The 20,289-nt window shown below is 37.7% G+C and overlaps 1 protein-coding gene across 1 annotated transcript in view; it reads left to right on the top strand.

Moving 5' to 3' along the window:
- The window catches only part of LCT (lactase), a 773,291-nt gene that overhangs the window by 738,870 nt on the left and 14,132 nt on the right, over positions 1–20,289 (top strand). The window contains exon 18 of the mRNA XM_044073664.1: positions 17,261–17,407. Coding sequence (XP_043929599.1) covers positions 17,261–17,407 — 147 coding nt within the window. The remainder of the gene's footprint in view (positions 1–17,260; positions 17,408–20,289) is intronic.

The raw sequence follows: 20,289 nt of genomic DNA, 5'->3' as shown, positions 1-20,289 counted from the left end.
CACTCAGTTCAACAATTATTTTATCCAGGCAGTTCTATCACTAATCAATGACAACCTCACTTCATCCCTCTAGTCTAAAAAGCAACACACTGTCTTTTAGTTTTCAGCCCATCCCAACATCAACCATAAAAAAATTATTAGCCAAATTAAAAGCAACAACCTCAGCTGCCAATAACCTTCCCACTGAGTTCCTCAAAACAGGTGCAGAAGCACTAGCCTTCCCTGTCTCCATTCTGATCAACCAGTCAGTAATTGAAAACTATGTTTCATCCATCTGGAAAAAAAAACATTATACCCCTTCACAAAGGAGGTACTTCAACAGAGTTAACAAACTATAGACCTATTGCTATCCTATCATCCCTCTCAAAAATCCTCGAGAAATGTTTTTACTCTCAGCTTATTTTATTTATTTATTTCACATTTGTTAGCCGGGTTAGTCCAACTGAGTTTGCAAACAAACCCATTTTCAATGGAGACCCGAGGGGAAAAGCCCTAGCAAACATAAGTAAAAATAAAGTGACAATATACAAATATTAAATAACAATCACAATACAAAATAATTGTAAACAAGAAAAGGTTATTAACTATTTGCATTGCATTGGTAGTAAGCAACCCATTTTCAGTGGAGACCCAAGGGGAAAGAGCCCCAGCAAACATAAGCAAAGATAAACATACACGACAAAAACTATTAAAAATAACAATGCAAATATGAAATTAATTATAAAGAGAAAAAACAAAGAAAAAAATTATGAACATTAAGGGTTGCACTGATAGCAGTGGTCTAAAATTTACTACGTATGAGAGTAAAAACAAAAAGATAATCATTGTTCAAAAGAAGGACAATGTATAGACATTGATAGGAAGTGGGGGGAAAAAGATAAATAGTGTAGAGAATGGGAGGGGGGAGAGAAATGAGGGGGCTATAGTAGTAGAACTGAGGGTTTAGGAGGTTAGTTTAAGCAGAAGTTACAAACAGAGAAAGAAAGTTAGGAGATACAACAGGTTATACAGTTGGCCAGACTAAGACTATGTGTGGTCAATGCAACGGCATAATTTCAAGTTTAGTAGCTCATTTTTAAAACAGGGAAAGGAAAGGTTGGATTTAATATGGAGAGGGAGTTTGTTCCAATTTAGTGAGACAGAGTGTTTGTAAAGTAGTTTGCCAATATTCCTTTTGGGTTTGTAAACTGAGAGAAGATGCTGATCAGCACTCCAGAGAGGCCGAGGGGGGAGTAACATGGGAGGAGAGAGCAGGGCAGGCAGAGGGGTTGTTGAGTATGGAACAGGTAGTGTGGAATTGTGATTGTAGCAGAAGGTGCAGAAATTCCAGCCACTGAAGTTTGTTTAGTGAGAGGCAGTGATGTGAAGAGAGTGATTGGTTTAGAATAAATATGACAATTTTGTAATATGTTTGTTCCAGTTTCTGCATTGAGGTAGTTTGGATATTGGTAAGGATGGGGGAAGCATACAGAAGACTGGGTAAGAGAAATGCCTGTGCAATAGTGCATTTAGTGACAGTAGTGAGGAATTTTTTGTTCCTATAAAGTAGTCCAAGTTTTTGTTGGGTTTTTTTGATGGCCTGTTGTATATGCAAGTCAAATTTTAGTCGGTCATCAGTTATAACCCCAAGTAGTTTGGTGTGTGAGGCTGGGGAGATACTGGTGCCATCTAGGGAGGAAAGAGAAAAGTTGGATTTAAGGTGGGAGAGTGTCTGAGGTAGGAAGAGAAGGAGATGTTTTCTTAGGGTTAAGGATTAGTTGATTGTTTCTGAGCCATTTTGCAACAGAGATAAAGGAATTCTGTGTTAGTGTGTGTGTAGTTCAGAGATAGTATTGGAGATAGATAAGAGAGTAGAGTCATCTGCATATTTTATTGCAGATGAGAGACTGCAGGATGAATGTAGGTTGTTGGTAAAAATGTTGAAAAGGAGCCGTCCAACTATGGAGCCTTGGGGTCCTCCTATATGAACAGTAAGGAAAGGTGAGAAAGCCTGCTGCCATCTAACATCTTGTTTTCTGCCATTAAGGTAGGATTGGAACCAGCCAAGAGCAGAAGGAGAGAGGTTTAAGTCTGAGTTTGTTAAGGATGAGATGAGACACAGTGTTGAAAGCTATAGAGAGATCAAGGAATAGACAGGAGCTGAGGAAGTTGTTGTCCCTAGCTTCTGAAACCTTTTGAGTAAAGGATAGTAAGGCAGTTGAAGTACTATGTTTAGGGCAGAAACCATGTTGCGAGGGGGTGAGGAGATTTTTGCGAATGAGATAGTACAGTAGTTGAGTATGTATAAATTTTTCAGGGATCTTAGAGAGCGCGTAGTAAAATAGCAATTGATCTATAGTTAGAAGGTTCAACAGAGTTGCCACCTTTGTGCAGAGGAGTGGTATAGAAGGATTAACATATTTCTGGTACGGTAGATTCCTGAATGGAGCGGTTGATTAAGATAGATGCAGGATATGCAATAGAGTCAGCAGCAATTTTCAGAAATTGAGGGGAGAGTTTATCAGTGGAGGGAGAGCATGATTTTAGTTTAAGAAGCATGGATTTGATATATTTAGTAGAAACAGGTCACAAGGTAAAAGGCTGAGAGACAACGGAGCATAGAGGTTTAGGGGGAGGTGAGGGTGACACAGAAGAGTTGAGATGAACAGAGTTACCAGAGGGTAGGAGTTTAGAGATGCTGTCTATGAAGTGTTTGTTGAGTAAGTCTGCAGATTCACTGGGAGAGTGATAGGGGAAAGGGTTATGGATGGTAGGAGAACCAGTGGGAAACATATAAACAAATAAAACCTTTTCACCAACACCCAGCAAGATTTCAGGCCCAACCACAGTACAACTACTACCCTCCTTAAATTCGCCAACATAGCAAACCAATGCATAAATGAGAGCAACCTTGTTTCTTCACTTCTCTTTGATCTTCCCAAAACATCTGACCCAGTGTCCCAACAAAAGCTCCTTTCTGAACTGGCAACTCTAGGTTTCATTTACCTCTCCCTCTCCTGGGTTCATAGCTATTTATGCAGCTGTCAGCAGGAAATTAATGGCAGCAAAACCTTTCAGCATTTCAACCAATCTCTGTTGGTGTTCCCCAAGGGTCTGTACTCGGGTCCTTTCTATTTAATATTTTCACAAATAAACTTCATACCACTACAACACTTTCCACTCTTGTGCAATATGCTGACAATTCAACCTTTATCTGCTCTGCCCCATCCATAACAAAATTACAGGAAATCACTCAAAGATCTTTCATTAACACTGAAATATGGCTAAAAAATTCTAATGTGCTGCTTAGCGCCAAAAACAAGCTTATGCTATTTACTCCAAAGCAACACCTTAACCAGAAAAGCACATTTCATATTACTTCAAGTAATAACACAAAAATTAGAAATTATAAGCCAAACTTAACTACTTGGATTCATAATAGATGACAACCTCAAAGTTGATCACCACATAATTCATTCCATCAAAAAAACTCACCCAAAAACTCAAATACCTCCTTTCTTCTCTGTTATATGCTTCTCCTATTACAAATACCAGCACTATGTATAAAACTAAACTAACCTCCTGCTACTACAAAATAGCTAAATTTGCAACCAACCAATCTTATAAAACACACCACTGCCTTGCATTAAAACAATTAAACTGGTTTGAACTCGCAGACCAGCTGATATACTCACAACTAATCATTGTCCGCAAACCTTTGTACTCTCCAGACAAATGCCCAGCATTACAATATACTCTACTGTACTATTCACACACTAGAGAACTCTAGCAATAAACTATTATTATGTATCAGTAAGATATTCAACACTGCTGGAGATTCTCTCTACTCCTATTATGTGCAAAAACTCTGTACTGAAATCTCCACACAGTTAGAACAGACAGAAAACTTAAATAGTTTCAAAACTGTGTGTCAACAGCAGCTGTGCCAAAGATGGTCCTGTTCGTCCTGCTCACCTGGCTAGCTTTGTTCAGATTACTTTTTTCCTACTCTTACAGCCACTTTGCTTCCCAATCTTTTGTACATTATCACTCCTCCTCATACTACACTAATTTCCAAAATTCTTCCTCTTTCTCTCACACCCCATCAACTACATTTCCTCCTCTGTCCATTTATTCCCCTGCTCATTCAATAATTTCTTCTTTCATATCTCTTATCATCATTTTTTTAAGCTATGTTACTGCTTTGTCTGTCTTTAAATTATTACTGACCTCAAAAACACCCGAGTCTGACCTTTTCCCTGTAGCCATCATGCTATAACTACATTAACTATTATTGAATTTTATTTTTCTATTCAACAATTAGCCAATATAAGTTAATCTCTCTCTCTTTGTGTGTGTGTGTGTGTGTGTGTGTGTGTGTGTGTGTGTGTGTGTGTGTGTGTGTGTGTGTGTGTGTGTGTGTGTGTGTGTGTGTGTGTCTTAAAATGTTATGTTCATGTAAGAAATATTTTAAAATCATGTAAATAAGGTCATCTACAAATATTTACCCTGCAATTATAAATGTGCATCATAATTTATTTTATTTATAGACATTTGTTAACTGAGTTAGTCCAGCTGACCCAGGAGGCCCATTTTCAGTGGAGACCTGAGGAGAAAAGCTCCAGAACCATTACATATTTTTACAATAACAATCAAATAAACAATAAAAATACGAGTAAAAAAATAAAACCACCATGAAGCATAATAAGAAAATCAAAAGTTAGAGAATATCTGTACATAGAGTAGGTTAAATAACAATTGACAGGTCTAGAGAATATCACAGATGACATGCATATAAATAGATAAACCATTCATTCAAAAATTTTTTTAACTAAAGGTATATATGAATATATATGCAAGGAAATGAGGGGAGAGGGAGGCACAGAGGTATATGAGGCAAGTAAAAGGAAGTAAAGAGAAGAACAGGGGAAAGGAGTTAAAGGTGAGAAGAGAAGTGGCTAGATCAAATGGGGGTTAGACAAGGGCAGGACCATGTACTCTGAAGAAAAATTTTAAGTTCTTTTTTGAAAAGTTTTTTTTGATGAATGCTTCTTTGTTTTGAGTGAGTGAGTTCCAAGCATGTGCAACAGGGTATTTGTAGAAATACTTTCTTATATTTTTATTGGTTTATATATGTCAAGGAGGTGTTTGCTGGAAGTACGAAGGTGACAATGGGGGTTGTAGTAGGAGACTAGGTTGGAGATGGAAGGGCAGGAAGAGGGGTCATTCAGGATAGAGTGTGTAATGTGAAGTTGGGGTAGAAGTAGTTGTTTAGAGAATTCTGGACATTGGAGTGATTTAAGGGCGAGAGAGAGGTGGGATTTATAGAGGAGATTAGAGCCAAACCTGGCTATTTTGTGATAAGTTTATAATGTAACTTAAATGTGGAACTTTTCTTCATGGGCCTCCTCTGAAAATGGGTTTTACCCAGTTTTAATTTTCTCAGTCAATCATCATCTTCTTTCGGCTGTTCCCGTTAGGGGTCGCCACAGCGGATCACCTGTTTCCATTTCTTCCTGTCCTCTGCATCTTGCTCTGTCACACCAACCACCTGCACGTCCTCTCTCATCACATCCATAAACCTTATCTTAGGCCTTCCTCTTTTCCTGTTACCTGGTAACTTCATCCTTAGCATCTTTTTCCCAATATACTCAGCATCCCTCCTCAGCACATGTCCAAACCAACGTAATCTTGCCTCTCTGGCTTTGTCTCCAAACCTTCCAACCTTGGCTGACCCTCTAATATACTTATTCCTAATCCTGTCCACTCTCGTCAATGAAAACAAATAATAAATGATGATGATGATGATGAAGATGAATGAATGAATAAATAAATAAATGGTTTGTGCTGCATTAGAAAAGGATATAAAAATACCTCCACTGTCATAAGGGAATAATATCATAACTACGACTCAGGTGACCTGTGTTCAGTTAGTGGCATGAGATGTAGACATGATGGGTATTTCTATGCAAAGTGCTGTCTTATGCTATAATTCCTCAGAAAGGTGGTTGCAATGATTAGGGACAGTCATGTGGAGCATGTGTTCTACTCACCAAGCTGTGAATTCAGTAGCATTTCACAGCAGCTGCAATGAAGCATGCACATGCATGCAGAGGTGTGGTGGCCTGCATAGTAGTGGCATGAGTCACATGAAATGGAGGGGCTAAAACATAAAAACAAAAACATCCTCATTTCCAAGATACTGACAAGGGAATAGACAACTGCTATGGCTGCCTGGATAATAGTTCCTTCATAGCTGGGGAGGCTTGATGTTTGGCGTTTACAGAGGCAAAAACATATAAAAAACAAATAAATAAAAGGATACAGCCAAGACGACTTTTATTTTACATCTACTTTGCCACAACATCCTGGACAGGGCTGGCCTTAGACAAATTGAACCTATTTGGCCCCATAGTGCTCTGGTCTCCAAGGGGCCCCTGTACTAGCTTATAACAAGACTTGGCTGAGAGCCACTAAAGCAATGTGGAAAGCATTTTCCTACTCTTAGTCTTGCTCCTAGAGTAGTTACAAGTCCTGTCATGCACTGCATATGTGACTGGTGTAGTAGCATGTGAGAATAAATGCCACTTGTATGTCTCAGAATTTCCAGCTTGGGTGTCCATAGTAACCAGCTGCTCTTGCTGAGTGCTCATCAGGGTTTCAACTCTAAACTGAGATGAGATTATCTATCTGATTTTGTGTTATCCCTCCATTTATTGTCACAGAGGATAATAAAACCAGGTTTAATCTGAAGACAGACAAAGGTACTGTGTTTTCTTTCAGAGCTATAGCTAGTTCACTTGGCGCACTGGCCACTTCCCAGACTGGCATCCCCTCATCCCAAAGTTTCACAGAAGAAGTCTTTCAAATATAAAATAGCAGAATGGTAGTATTGCACTTTGACTAGCTTCTTCTGCTATTACTAACATCTAAGGACAATCATTTAAGCAGCCATGATATCAGCTGTAGGCATTTAAATGAGTGCTGGTGCTACATTCTTGCCCAATCAGCAATTCTTGTGAAGTACCAGTCACACCCCTTAACAGCATCTACCCATGGCAACCCTCTTTAGCTACATTACTGTTTTCTTTTGCTTCTCTTTTTGACATGGGGTGTACGAGTGGCTGCTAATAAACAGAATTATGAAACATAACTGAAATGGTCACACTCACCCAGTATAAAAACAAACGTTAGTGAGTACACAACAAAAAATGAACAAATAATGTGGTGTAAAGTAACTTCCTATCACTAAAACTTGTCACACACTTTTATGCAAGCTATAATGCCCATCAGGGTATGTGTTATTTTGGAAATAGTGGCCTGCTCAGGTTCTGAGCATACCTCTCAACTGTACAGATTTTTGCAGAATGTCCAGATTTTGGCCTCATATTTTTGGTCAGTTTTGCATATACTTGTGGCTTTCTGTCAAAGTAGTGGTAAATCATTACAGATCGCAGTTAGAAAATAATGACACACATTTGAGTTTCAGATGTCATACCCTTCAGAAAATTAATGCAAATGCAAAATCTATTATTCTATCAACTTTCTAAGTTCGTAAGAGCAATATTTAAAATGTATCAATAATTTTTGGCCTTTGTCTCACTTTTATTTATGGCTTTGTAAAGATTTCTTACCCTAAGAGGTTGAGAGGTATGGTTCTGAGGTCCAGTGCCACATATGTTCACATAAGTGTACTGCAGGATTACCATAGCTTCAAAGTCACATAAAAAATACAGGGGGGGGGGGGTTAGAACAGGTAAAAATATAAACCTAGATAATAGCTGGACTGGACTGGGAAAGAGTTTGGAGTAGTGTATTATAGAAAGCTGAACAAAGTTATGTGGGTTTTGAATGTCCTCCCTACATCCATGTGTTTTTTTTCTTAACTCATTCTGATTTCCGCCCACCTGACAACACGTTGCTTAGTGACTATTCTATATTATCCCTGCATGGTATCTTCATTGTTGCCCTCATGGTCTAGGATAAGTCTCAAAATGATCTGCAAGCTTAATTTCACTTATCAAGTTTAGCAAAATTATTTATTTATTTGTTTATTTATTTATTTGACATTTGTTGAATTGGATTGTCCAACTGAGCTTTAGCCCTTTTTCAACGGAGGCCCGAAGAGAAAAGCTCCACAACACAAAGTATACAATAGAATTTTCACAATACAAATTAAACAAGAAATTTATACATAGTGCAGGTAAAACTAGTAAAAAGAAAATAACAGGCAACTAATTAATACTACGTACAGTATTATGCTAAAACTATATAAAAGCACAATAAAAGTTAATATAATATAAGGTCAAAGATGAACAAAGTTGTTCAAATAAGGGGAAATTTGGGAAAAGAGGTAATTCAAATGGGAGGTGAGTATAGAGGAAGTGGGTAAGAGCTAAGTTACAAAAGAAGGAGAATTAAGGTATATGTCTAAAAGGCAGTTGTACAAGTTAGTATGATGAGTCACAGTGTGAGGGGAAAATACGAGTAGGAGGTATAAGAGGAAGTGAAAGTGGAAAATATCAAGGAGAAAGAGATTAATAGGGAAAGGAGAGACGTAGATGATAACTGAACTAGAAAAGAGAAGGATGTCAAATGGGATGATTTCAGTAATAAATCCAGGCATTTTACAGATAATTTCTCAAGGCTGTCTTGAAGTCATGAAAATTAATAATATGTCCGAGGGCCATGGGAAGCTTATTCCAAGAAAGAACAGGAAGATAACTGTAGAGGTTTTGTCCTAAGGATTTTTTTTGGCTTGTAGATCTGTAGGAGAAATTGTTCAGAGCTTCTGAGGGAGTGAGGTGGGTTATAGAGGGAGACAAGTGAGGATATGCTAGGGCAGGATGTGGGTTTATTTAGTGTGGTGGTGTGGATGATGCGAAGCTGTGCATATAACATTTGGTTTGGAAATTCTAACCAGCTGAGAGTATGGAGTGAAGACAGTGGTGAGACGTTGGTGCCAGATAGGCTACAAGTCTGGTAACTTTATTGTGTGTGGCTTCAAGTTTGGATAGAAGAGAGGACTGTAATTTACTAAGGATTTGAGAAGAGTAGAAGAGTTTAGGAAGGAGATACACCTGGGTGAGAGAGAGATTCTGGAGTTGGGGTAAGGAATTTTTTGTTCCTATATAGTAGGCCAAGTTTTTGGTTGGTTTTCTTTTTATAGTAGTGTACATGGATGTCAAATTTAAGTTGGTCATTGATAATTACTCCAAGCAGTTTAGTGTGGGGTTCAGATGAGATATGAGTGTTGTTTAATGAGGAGATGATAAAGGAGAATGTAAGATGATAAAGAGATTTAGGTAGGAAAAGAAGGAGATTTGTCTTTTTAGGGTTGAGGATGAGTTGATTGTTAGTAAGCCAAGTTTCAGTGAGGTTAAAGGAGGTTTGAGTTAGGGTGAGCAGGTCTGAGGAGTTGTCAGCAATGTTGATAATAGCAGAGTCATCTGCGTACTGTCTGAGGGATGACTAAGAGCAAGATGTGTGGATTTGATTAATAAAAATGTTAAAAAGAAGGGGATCCAAGAACTGAGCCCTGTGGGACTCCCATTTTTATAGGGAAGAAGGGAGAAAGTGCTGAGATCCATTTGATGGCTTGCTGTCTGTTAGTCAGGTAGCTAAAAATCATGAGAAAGTATTAGGGAAAAGATTAATCTGGGAAATTTTGGAGAGAAGAATGGAGTTGGAGATAGTCTCAAAAGCATTTGAGAGCTCTAAAAAGAGGCAGGAGACCAGTTTATTATTGTCTCTGGCTACATAGATGGAGTTAGTAAAGGAAAGGAGAGCATTGGTGGTGCTGTGGTGGGGGCAGAAGCTATGCTGAGTAGGGGTAATTAGGTTTTCCTGAGTGAGATAAGACATGAGTTGCATGTGCACACTGGAGAGGGGAGAGAGTATAGCAACTGGGTGATAGAGAGTTCTACTGAGTTTCCACCTTTGTGAATAGGTATGGTGTGAAATTTCTTCCAGAAAGTGGGGAGAGATGATTCACAGATAGAGTGATTGATTAGTATAGAGACTGGGTATGCTATGGAGTTAGCAGCAGCTTTTAGGAAAAGAGATGGCAAGTTGTCAGCAGAAAGGGAGGAAGGTTTAAGTTTGAGGAGACAACTTTTTATATAACTGATAGGGATGTGCTTTAGTGAGAAAGAGCAGTTTTGAAGTTCTGGGTGGCAAAAGGAGGGGGATTGTTTGTGCTGGATGTTGGCATGAGTTTGTTGATGGTCTCTATAAAGGAGGTATTGAAGATGGAGGCAGTTTTTTGGGGTGAGGTGTTTGGGCAAGAATATGGTGTTGAAGGTTACCAGGGTGGAGAATTTGGGTGATAGTGTACCAGCATTTTTGTAATTTGTAGGATTAGTTGTCAGGGGTGTATGGTAGAAGTTCTTTTTATCTAGATTGATGTGTTTTTAGCCAGGTTACGGAGTTCCCTATATTTTTGGAAGTGTGTAAATGATTTTGTTTTTATCCAGAGTTTTCAGGCAGAATCTCTGCTTAGAATGAGGGATAGGGGTGATTTAGACAGCCAGGGGGAAGAACGTGATTTGACTCTAATAATCCTAGGAGGGACTAGGAAGTTTAGATTGCTTAGAATGATAGTGTTGAACTAAAGACCAGCATTGTCAAGAGAGAAGTGATAGGAGAAGGACCAATAAATGGAAGATAGGCAGTTATTGAAAATCACAGGGTTGAAGTTAGTACGTTTATGGTGCTCTATAAATTTGTGAGAATGATGAAGGTGGGGGAATATTTGAATGCAAATAGGAGAATGATCACTAATTGAGTCTGGGAGGGATTCAGGGTGGTGGTAAATGTTGGGTTGAGAGACTAGAATCCAGTCAAGACGTGAACTGGTGTTTGTAGGTTTGTGAAGAAAAGTGGGAGAAGAGATAAGCTGGGTAAAGCTGTAAATCTGTATGCAGGTGGTTGAGGAGCTGGAGATGAGGTCAAGCCAATTAATATTGACATCACCAGGAATGATAGTTTCATTATGTATAGTCTCATCTATCCAGTGAAGAATCTGTTCAAGAAAGGGAATGTTATCTCCAGGGGGGTATATAGATAGCAGCAACAGTTAAGAGTTTTGTGATTGTTTAGTTAACAATTAGCCATAATAAGTTCAGCTGAGTGGAAAAAGAGGGGTGTGTTAGGAAGGGGGGATAAGGTTAGGTGGTCAGAGTACATAATGGCAACATCCCCTCCTTTTTGTGTGTTCTGTCATAGTGTAAGATGTTGTAACCAGGGGAGAGGAATTGAATGTCAGTTTTATGAGGTTTCAACCAAGTTTCTGAGATAGAGATTATGTCAGGAGAGTATTGCTCTATCCAATAGTGAAATTCAGTTATTTTGTTAAGAATGCTGTGTATGTTGATTGAATAGAAAGATGTTTGAGAGTAGGATAGTGTTTTTGCAGGGGTATATGAGTTGTGTAAGTGGGAGTAGATGAGTTGTTGAATGGGCCAGGTTTGGGATGAATGTCGCCTGTGAGTCTAAGGGTGTTGAAAAGGTAAAGTATAAATGATATAATGGGGTAAGGTGGGAGAGATTTTAGTTTGTATTTGTACTAAGGAAGGGAATTGGGGGGGAGTCTTATTTTAGGGACAGTATGTTCAGTGTAGGAAAAGAGAGAGGGTGATATGGTATATGAATAGTGTTTAACAGTTTTTATAGTAAGGGAGGATGTAGGGGAGTTAGGCTGAGGGTGAAGTTGAGTGTGATAAGAAGTGAAGTGAGAGAGAAAAAAATAGAAAGAATAAGAAAAAAATCGAGGAGCATTGTTAAAGGTGTAGAATAAGGTGTGAAGGATGGTTTGTGAATAGGGTGTAGTAGTTGAATGGTTTAATGTGGGGGAGGGGAATGGGATTGGTTAGTGTGGGAGGTAGGTGTCTGACAGTGTATAGGATGGTGGGAGGGGTTTGGGTGGGAAAAAAAGGATCTGATTGGTTGAAAAAGAGGGAAGTAAGAAGGTAGAGGGGTGGGCTAAAGAATGGTTAGATATAAAGGAAATGGAAGAAGGGGTGGGTGGAAATGGAGGTAGGGTAGGGGAGTAGACTGAGTCTGAGCAGAGCAAGGCCGAACAGAACAGGTTGGACCACTAACTTTTTGCGGCTGAAGATACAAGAAGAAGAAAAATGAAAACACAATCTGCAAGTACCTTTAAAATGTCCTATGTTGTAGGAGATAGAGGCAAAGGAGAGCAATAGTGCTTGTATGCGGGAAGCTTTTTAGTTTTTTGTCTATTTTTGAATATGCAGTTTTATTACAATATTGTTTGTAGTGAAAGTAAACTATGAATTACAAAATGAATGAGATATAAATTAAACCAGAAGATATCTAAGATTAATTGTCACTAGAGCAAGCTATTACTGAAATTGCAGAGGAAAAGAATTTAAGACAAGAGAGTCAGTGGGCTAAAGGGAAAAAAAAAAGTAAGCTTAAGAATATGTTAAAAACTACAAGAGAAGAGAGTTAGTGTTTCAGCTGTCCCACATGTATCCTAACATAGCAAAGGAGAAAAGTGGAAGATATGGGGATGCCAGAAAAGGATAAGGAGGGTGACAGAGTGCTTCAGTGATGTGCAGCTGTTGTAGGTAAAGTAATTTTAAGTAACTGTCTATTTATTTTATTAACAAATTGTGTGGATTAATAACGTTGTTTAAATTTTCAGGAAGATAGCAATGTACATAGGCACTGGAAGGGCCATTATTCCTGAGTTACTCTTTTGATGAGAGCAACCAGGGTGTACCACTAATTCAAAGTACGTTTCCTGTGATTGATGTGGTTGCAGAGAGAGCCAGAAACCTTGGCATGAATTTCAGAATGTGGTAAAATCAGTTGTAATGCAATGTACATTTCCTTTTAAACTTCCATCTCACATTTAATCAAGCAAATCCAAATGGGAAAAATCTCCAAAGCTGGAATGCTTCTTAAACAAAATATAAAGTTTGGAAAAGGACAACACATAGAAAAAGCTTCAATGCCAGGTTTGTTTCTCTTTTAGGAAGATGTCTTCTGCACTAGGTATTAACAGGATTTTTTCTTTTCTTCACAACAAAAGATTATCACACTTTCTCCACATTAGCTCCCAATAAACCATCAGCAAGAGCACGTTAAGATGGTCTGCTAATTTCAGGGGGGGGGGGAGCTTAATGTCTCTCTTTCCAGAGTGTGCTACTGCTTTCAAAGCAAGAAGCAAATAATTAAAAAACATAAAAATAAAGTATTCTAAATAAATATAATTGGGATACTGTGTGAGCAATTCTGTTTCTGTGGGAAGAACTGAGATTACCATTATCAGGCATTTAATGAAATTTGAGAGTTTTTTTTTAAACAAGAAACATTTTTATTAAATTATCATATATGACATAGACAATCATACATTTATATAAATGAATGCAAACCACACTGACATAACCCAAACCATATTGACATAATTGTAGTTGCAAACATTACACATCACTCATAATCTATCCAGTCATTGTCAGTCAAACATTAAATAGCTCATTCAAATCCTGCCTTTTTAAAATCTCGTTCCTCCTCCTCTGCATGTATTGTTTCTACAATTTGAAATTTGAAGAGTTTTTTTGTGATTTTATGGAAATATAATAAGTTGGCAAGGGACAGGGCAGGAGATGACTGGAAGCTCATGAAGGAAGAAAGGATAATGTAATGTTCATGCTGTTTTTGGCCACTCAAGTTTCTCCACAGTCATTAATTCCATCCCCACTGACTCATTTTTTCCATACTTCCTGGCATCCAAAGACACTGGACATGGGAGGTGAGAGTTGGGGCATTTATGAGTCACAGGAAATTACAAGCTTTCTTGTTTTAAATGAATGTATGTCAGAGTAATATGATCTGCTTGGTATTGTCTGTAGCACCTCTCAAAGTCACTGACACGTGCAGCATACTTAACATAAAAAATCAGTTGATAGTCTACTTCTGCTTTAATATTTTTATGCTGAAATATAAGCTATGAAATAAATCTATTGTCTCTTAATAGACAGTGATTGCATATGTATTCCCTATACCTAAGTTGAATAAAGTTGAACTAATCTTATAGTCAGTAGGCCAGCAGGTAGAGGTGGTTTATGAGTGTGGGGGGGGGTAGCTACAAACCCCATATTGAACCCCACAATTGCTAAGGCCAGCCCTGCACTAGGGATGGTGTTACAGCACCCTGGGGTGTCACTGAACCCATGTTGAGAAATAACACACTATAGACTGTTGATATAAGTCAGGATAAGTCCACAAGTCAACATTTCATTTAACTTGGCTGATAAGGGTTTAGTCAAATTTTTATTGATTTTTGCAAAGGAAACCATTATGTATGTCATCTAGTTTCATGGAAGTTGAAATTCTAATTTTACTTGTGGCAGCAGTTATGATATAGTTACATAAGGGAATTGTCTGTGTTGTTTCTTTGCTTATTGTGAAGTTTGCACCATTTTATTCTGCAAGCACATTCACTGCATTCTGCGGCTAAGTGACTACTTGATTGCTTATTTCAATTTTTGTGTCAAAGCTGACACAGTTACAGCTGGAAAATTTTATAAGAAAAGTAATTCATTTTTGTACTTTAATTAATCTCAATGTTTTTACAACTAGGATGATTTTTGAAAGCTAAGCTGTGCATATTTTTGTTGTATATCTTATTGAGATTCCCAAAAAGTTTTTGTTGTTGTTGTTGAATTAGCCAGTATATTTTGTGTTAACAGCATGTGGTTATTAATGCAGAGGTTAATAATATTAATGGACAAGTTAATAATATTACAGCTGTCACTTCAGTATTCTGAGCATACGTATTTGAGTCACTGAGGAGACAGTGATAAAGAAAACATACCAAAAATTAGACGGCCTGTACAGAGCAAAACCATTCCTAACTGACAGCACTAGAAATAGCACTGCTTCATCCTACCTCCTATCAACCGTACTATACAATTCTCTTATTCTGACAAATATATCCTCCTCAGTATCTCTGAAACTGTAACAACGCTATAACAAAATAGCCAAATTTGCCTCTAACCTACCAAAAAGAACCCACCATTGTCTGGCTCTGAAACAATTAAACTGGTTTGAACTCTCTCAAGCGCTCACGCACTCCCAATTACTTGTAATCCATAAACTACTCTACAAACCAGAACAATATCCATTTCTGAACAGTCCAATATACACCTATTCCCCCATCAAAACCTTGCATTCTGGTAACACAATTTTACTTAATATAACTAAAGCCAAATACACAGCAGGAGACCCATTGATTTCCAACTGTATCTCTAAGAAGTGGAACTCTGTTCTTATCTGCTTAAGGCAAAATATTAACTTAATCTTTCAAATCTGGACACACCTATGGTTCTGCCTCTGTACCACCAATTTTTAAGACCAATCCATCTAAATATAATCCCACATCTCTGTCCTCAACTACAATTTAATCTTTACATCTAACTAACCTCCTTATATATTCCATATCTATTTTAGGTACCATGCTATGGGGTCTGTAGCTACACCCTACACTCATAAACCACCTCTACCTGCTGGCCTACTGAACATAAGATTGTTTCTGTTGCATTAACATCTTAAAATTCATCTCTGTTTGCTTACTTCCTAATTACCTGATGTATCCTTCCCATGTAGCTGATAATCCCTGACTACAGCCAAACTACTGTTCTGATGTTATTCTGTTCCAGGAACCTCCTAAATTATTCAACTCACAAGCTACATAACTAATCTAGCACTTGCCTATGACAAGGTATTACATAAGAACAAACTGATTTGTGTATTAATATCTGCTTCTTTATATAATATTAGATTGTTCTGCACTATTTTTGTACTCACATTTGTATACTACTCTTGTACACATATATGTTTCCCATATTGCCATTGAATTGTACTATCTATGTTCTTGTTATTGCCAATGTAAGTAATTGCTGTAATTTTGCATGGAATTTTCTCCCTAAGCCTCTGCTGAAAAGGGATTTCATGCCCAGTCAGGCTTTTCTGATAAACAGATGTAATACTGCATTGTTTCCACTGGTAATGTCTAGGAAGGATGACATATATAAATGCAAGTTTGTTTTACTCTTAATCTAAAGATAGTATTGTCATGATTTATGTTAACGATAGTGAATAGAATCATGGGCGAGGAGCAGAAAATCTGGCATTTTCACAGAGTTTTACACCTTGGAATATAGTCAAGAAGTCTATATGCTCTGTAGGGAACATAGTTGATGTACAATAAATTCCTGCAATATTATATTCAATACCCCCTCACACCAGTAATGTGTAAATAATTTCTAGTCCTACTTTAATTTTTGGATTTCTGGCTTTTAAGTATTCTTTCGCAAAGGTCAAGATACCATTAGTTATCCCATCAGATGTTCAACAATGAAAATAACTAACTATTCATTAGATTTTGCAATGTGCTTTCTGGAACTTTCAGTAAGTATGGAGATATCAACATCCTCCAAGCAAGGCAAACCTTCTAAATCAGGCATTAGTGAATTTTCAGACATTTAGCAAAGCTACTTTAACTTTTGAGTTTCATCCTGCATATTTCTAATTGCTTTTTATCTTGGAGTTTGAAGAGATCTAAAAAAGACATTATTTGAATGTTCAGAATTTATACTCTCTGAGGAAGAGAAGTGATGCTTTTTTGTACTGGAATTTGAAGAAGTCTAAAAAAGCACTACATGGATGAAAAACATCCTGTTTAGTACCTTTATCCCACAGGGAGGTGGGTGAAACTATCTGGCTGGTTGTGCATCTCACTACGTAAACTGAAATGACATTTTGCCATGACATTTAAGTGGCACAGAAGGCGAATAGAGGATACTGCTAAGCAGATGTGTTTTTCCCATGTTTTCAGAGATATTTGATAATCCCATTATAGATCATTGAATATCCAGGATGAGAGACACTCTTAAATTATTCATTCCAAAATGAACAATGACCATGTTTGAATAACCCTTAATTGTTTTTAACCTAGTTCAGGTGTCCCTATTTTGGCCCCAGCTAAGCATGAGCATGTGACAAGCTTCTTACTAAAGTCCAGTGAGGTAGTATCTGTTTTACACAATAAACTTACTAATTACTAGAATTTGTGTTCTGGTTGCATCTGTTTACCCTCCCAGATGTTCAGAATTTTCTTTTTATATGATACCTGTGTTTGGAGGAGAAGGGTAGATTTGCATTTTAGTGTAGGGGAAAGTATATATTAAATGAGTACACAACACTTAGTTGCAGGATCTAACTTTTCTGGGCTTGTTTTTTTTTTTCCTAGGTCCACTCCTACGAATCTGACATTTTGAGTCACTTTCTGCTGCCCAGCTTCAAGTATAAGGTGAGCAGTGGTTATAAGCAAATCTTAAAGTCTGCAGATAATTATTTCAGAACTGCTATGCCAGAACAGAAAGCATTGGTACATGAGGTAACATTGCAAGTTTCATGGGCAAACTGTGCATAAGTAAGCTGACATACACTGCAAAGAGGATGTCTGTATAGTTGTAACAAGTAACACAAGACCTCTTCTTTAGCTAACAGTCTATTTACTATGCTTTTTCCATTTATATGTTTTTTTGGTTAGAACTCATGCTTACATATCCAAAATATCTCTGTCTATTCCCTTTATCCAAAGCTATAACCAATCACTAACAACCAATCCACCTACTATTTCTCCCTAACTCATTCCCTGGGTAAAAAATAAATAAAATAAATATATATATATATATATATATATATATATATATATATATACACACACACACATATATATATATATATATATATATATATATATATATATATATATATATATATATATATATATATATATATATGTAGTGAGTTGGCACTAGTGTAACCTCAGTTTTTAAGGCAATGTGCTTAATTGAATTAAATACAATTTAATTAAATATAATTTCTTTTTTCTACAAAATGTGTTAACCTTCACCTCTGTGTTAAATAGGAGGTGCTACAGGATTTGAAAAAGAGTTTGCTGTGCTGTGATAATTTGTTGTCTATATTTTTTATATAGTTTAAATTCTTTTTAAATTCTTTATTTTCTAAAATTGTATAACTACCTAATTTCTGTCATCTGGTGTTGTTATTGTGCTCACTGTGGAGCTTTTCTCCCCGGGCCTCCACTGAAAATGGGTTTATGACCCAGTGGACTTTACCGGTCAACAAATGTCAATAAATAAATAAAAGTGCAATATTTTAGTCTAAAAAACAGATTTTATGCAGTCTAAATGCACATCACTCATATTATTTTAACACTGGAGTTATGCACCTTCTATTGGGTGTATATATATATATATATATATATATATATATAGGTTTACCATCACAATGCCGACGTGCACTTGCACGGCTATGAAGTATTCGAACAACAGATATTTTGGCAGGTGATGTGAGCGAACGTTACCATTGCGAATGGACTGTGCATTCACAATTCTAACGTTCGCTCATGTGAGGGGATCGCGGTACAGTGCGGTTAGGGAAATACATCCCTTTCCTCACTGTAGTGCGATCTCGGAGTTGGAATATTAAGGTGGGGGGGTGTGGGGGGCACAGCCCCCCACAGGAGGGTGCAGGGGGGCTTCAACATGAACTATACTTAGGTAGGTAGTTACGGGACGGGTGGGAGTGGTGTGTATTGCCGTAAATGTCGCGAGCGACATTTTCGACAATACACAGCTGTTTTCGACTTTAGGTTAATTCGGAAATGTTCATTTCCGATGTATAAATTCGAAAATGCAGACACAATTTTTTCTGATTTTCGAATTTATGATAGTAAACCATATATATCTATATATAGGTGCATATGGAAAAGATTTTCTAGTAGTTGAGCTGTAATACATCACATGATGAACATTACCAGTGGAGCTGGAACTTGATTTTTGCATTAGTCAAAGAACAGCTTCAGATTATTTAGGTTGTGTAATTTGTACTGGCAGAATGTTATCACTACCTAAAACTATGAGACAGGCTGCAATACATGTAGATAAAAACATCATATGAACACTGTGGCATTGTATGGCCACAAGTTATTTTAGGTGTTTTCTTTGTTATAACTAACTTTCATGCCAATGACTATCTACAGTAATGTTCAGATAGTAACCCTTTATCTGCTACTGGATTAACACACTCCACCTGACAAATAGCAGCTTGGGTACCTGTAGCGGGTGGAAGAAGAGGATAGGATTGAGCAGTCACTGTCAGTTTGCCAATCCTAGGGTGAGGGTGGCAGAGTTCTGGTTTGGCAAATGGATGATGGTGAGTGTAAGCACTAGATTTTGCTCCCTGTGGAGCTCAAGTCTATAAACCCAATAGTACAGAGGGCAGTCACACAGTAAGCTGAGGGGACTTCAGTATGCAGATGCAAGCTGGATACCAGCATATAGCTAAGCTCAGAACAGTCGTCACAGGTGAAGGGGGAGCTGTGCCAGGTGACAGGGTAGATTGCCCTGCAGGACAAGCAAGCTGACCCACTCCCTACCACCTGACACTTGTCATGGACAGGATGAGCTGATTAAGATTCTTGTGCAGGATCACAAGGGCTAAAGGACCATCACCTAGACAAGGGATGCTCACCTCCTGCTACCATGGAACAAATGGGCCAACTGGTTTAGGCAGAGGTGCTATCATGCTAGGTCCTTTGTGTGTGGGGGGAGGGAGGGTTAAAAGCATACTATAACTAAGTTTTTTGAGCAATGGTGTTTAATGGAGAATACCTACAATCTTTTTGATGTTGCTGTTACATTACACTGACACAGATATTTCAATAAAGAGGTCTCCGGTGCCAATTTCTGAATGGATGATACAGTACAAGTCCAAATAAGGCATTCTCTAAAGCACTACAAGTCTAAATAAGGTATTCTCTGTAACAACTATTCAGTATTTGTCATTAGCCTCATAGTTCAGGATTAAAGTAATTACACACTGAAACTGTAAGCAGCCACTTGTCTACTGAGTGCTGCCACTGCAGCTCTTCTGTTGGACTGTATAACGTAATTTCAACAAGTCATGCACTGAGAGGGAGAGGTAATGCAAAACTACTATGCCCAGTTATAGTATGACATGTGTATGCTATTTTTCAAGTAGGAAAAATCCTACAAGTATCCAAGTCCTCTGTGGTGTGGAAAGTCACTTGTACCTGTCCCTATTCAGGGACACAGCAGGTGCTGCTGTCATCTATTCAAACAGCATCACAAAATTCAAAATTTGATTAATTAACTTGTACTATACAAATCTAACAGAAGCAGGCTCCCTCCATCATTCTGGAAAAGCTCTGTTATGCTCTCATCATGA

This window comes from Protopterus annectens, chromosome 6.part0 (assembly GCF_019279795.1).
Source record: "Protopterus annectens isolate FY-2018-M chromosome 6.part0, PAN1.0, whole genome shotgun sequence".
Lineage (NCBI taxonomy): Eukaryota > Metazoa > Chordata > Ceratodontiformes > Protopteridae > Protopterus > Protopterus annectens.
This window is presented reverse-complemented; position numbering and strand designations above follow the sequence as displayed.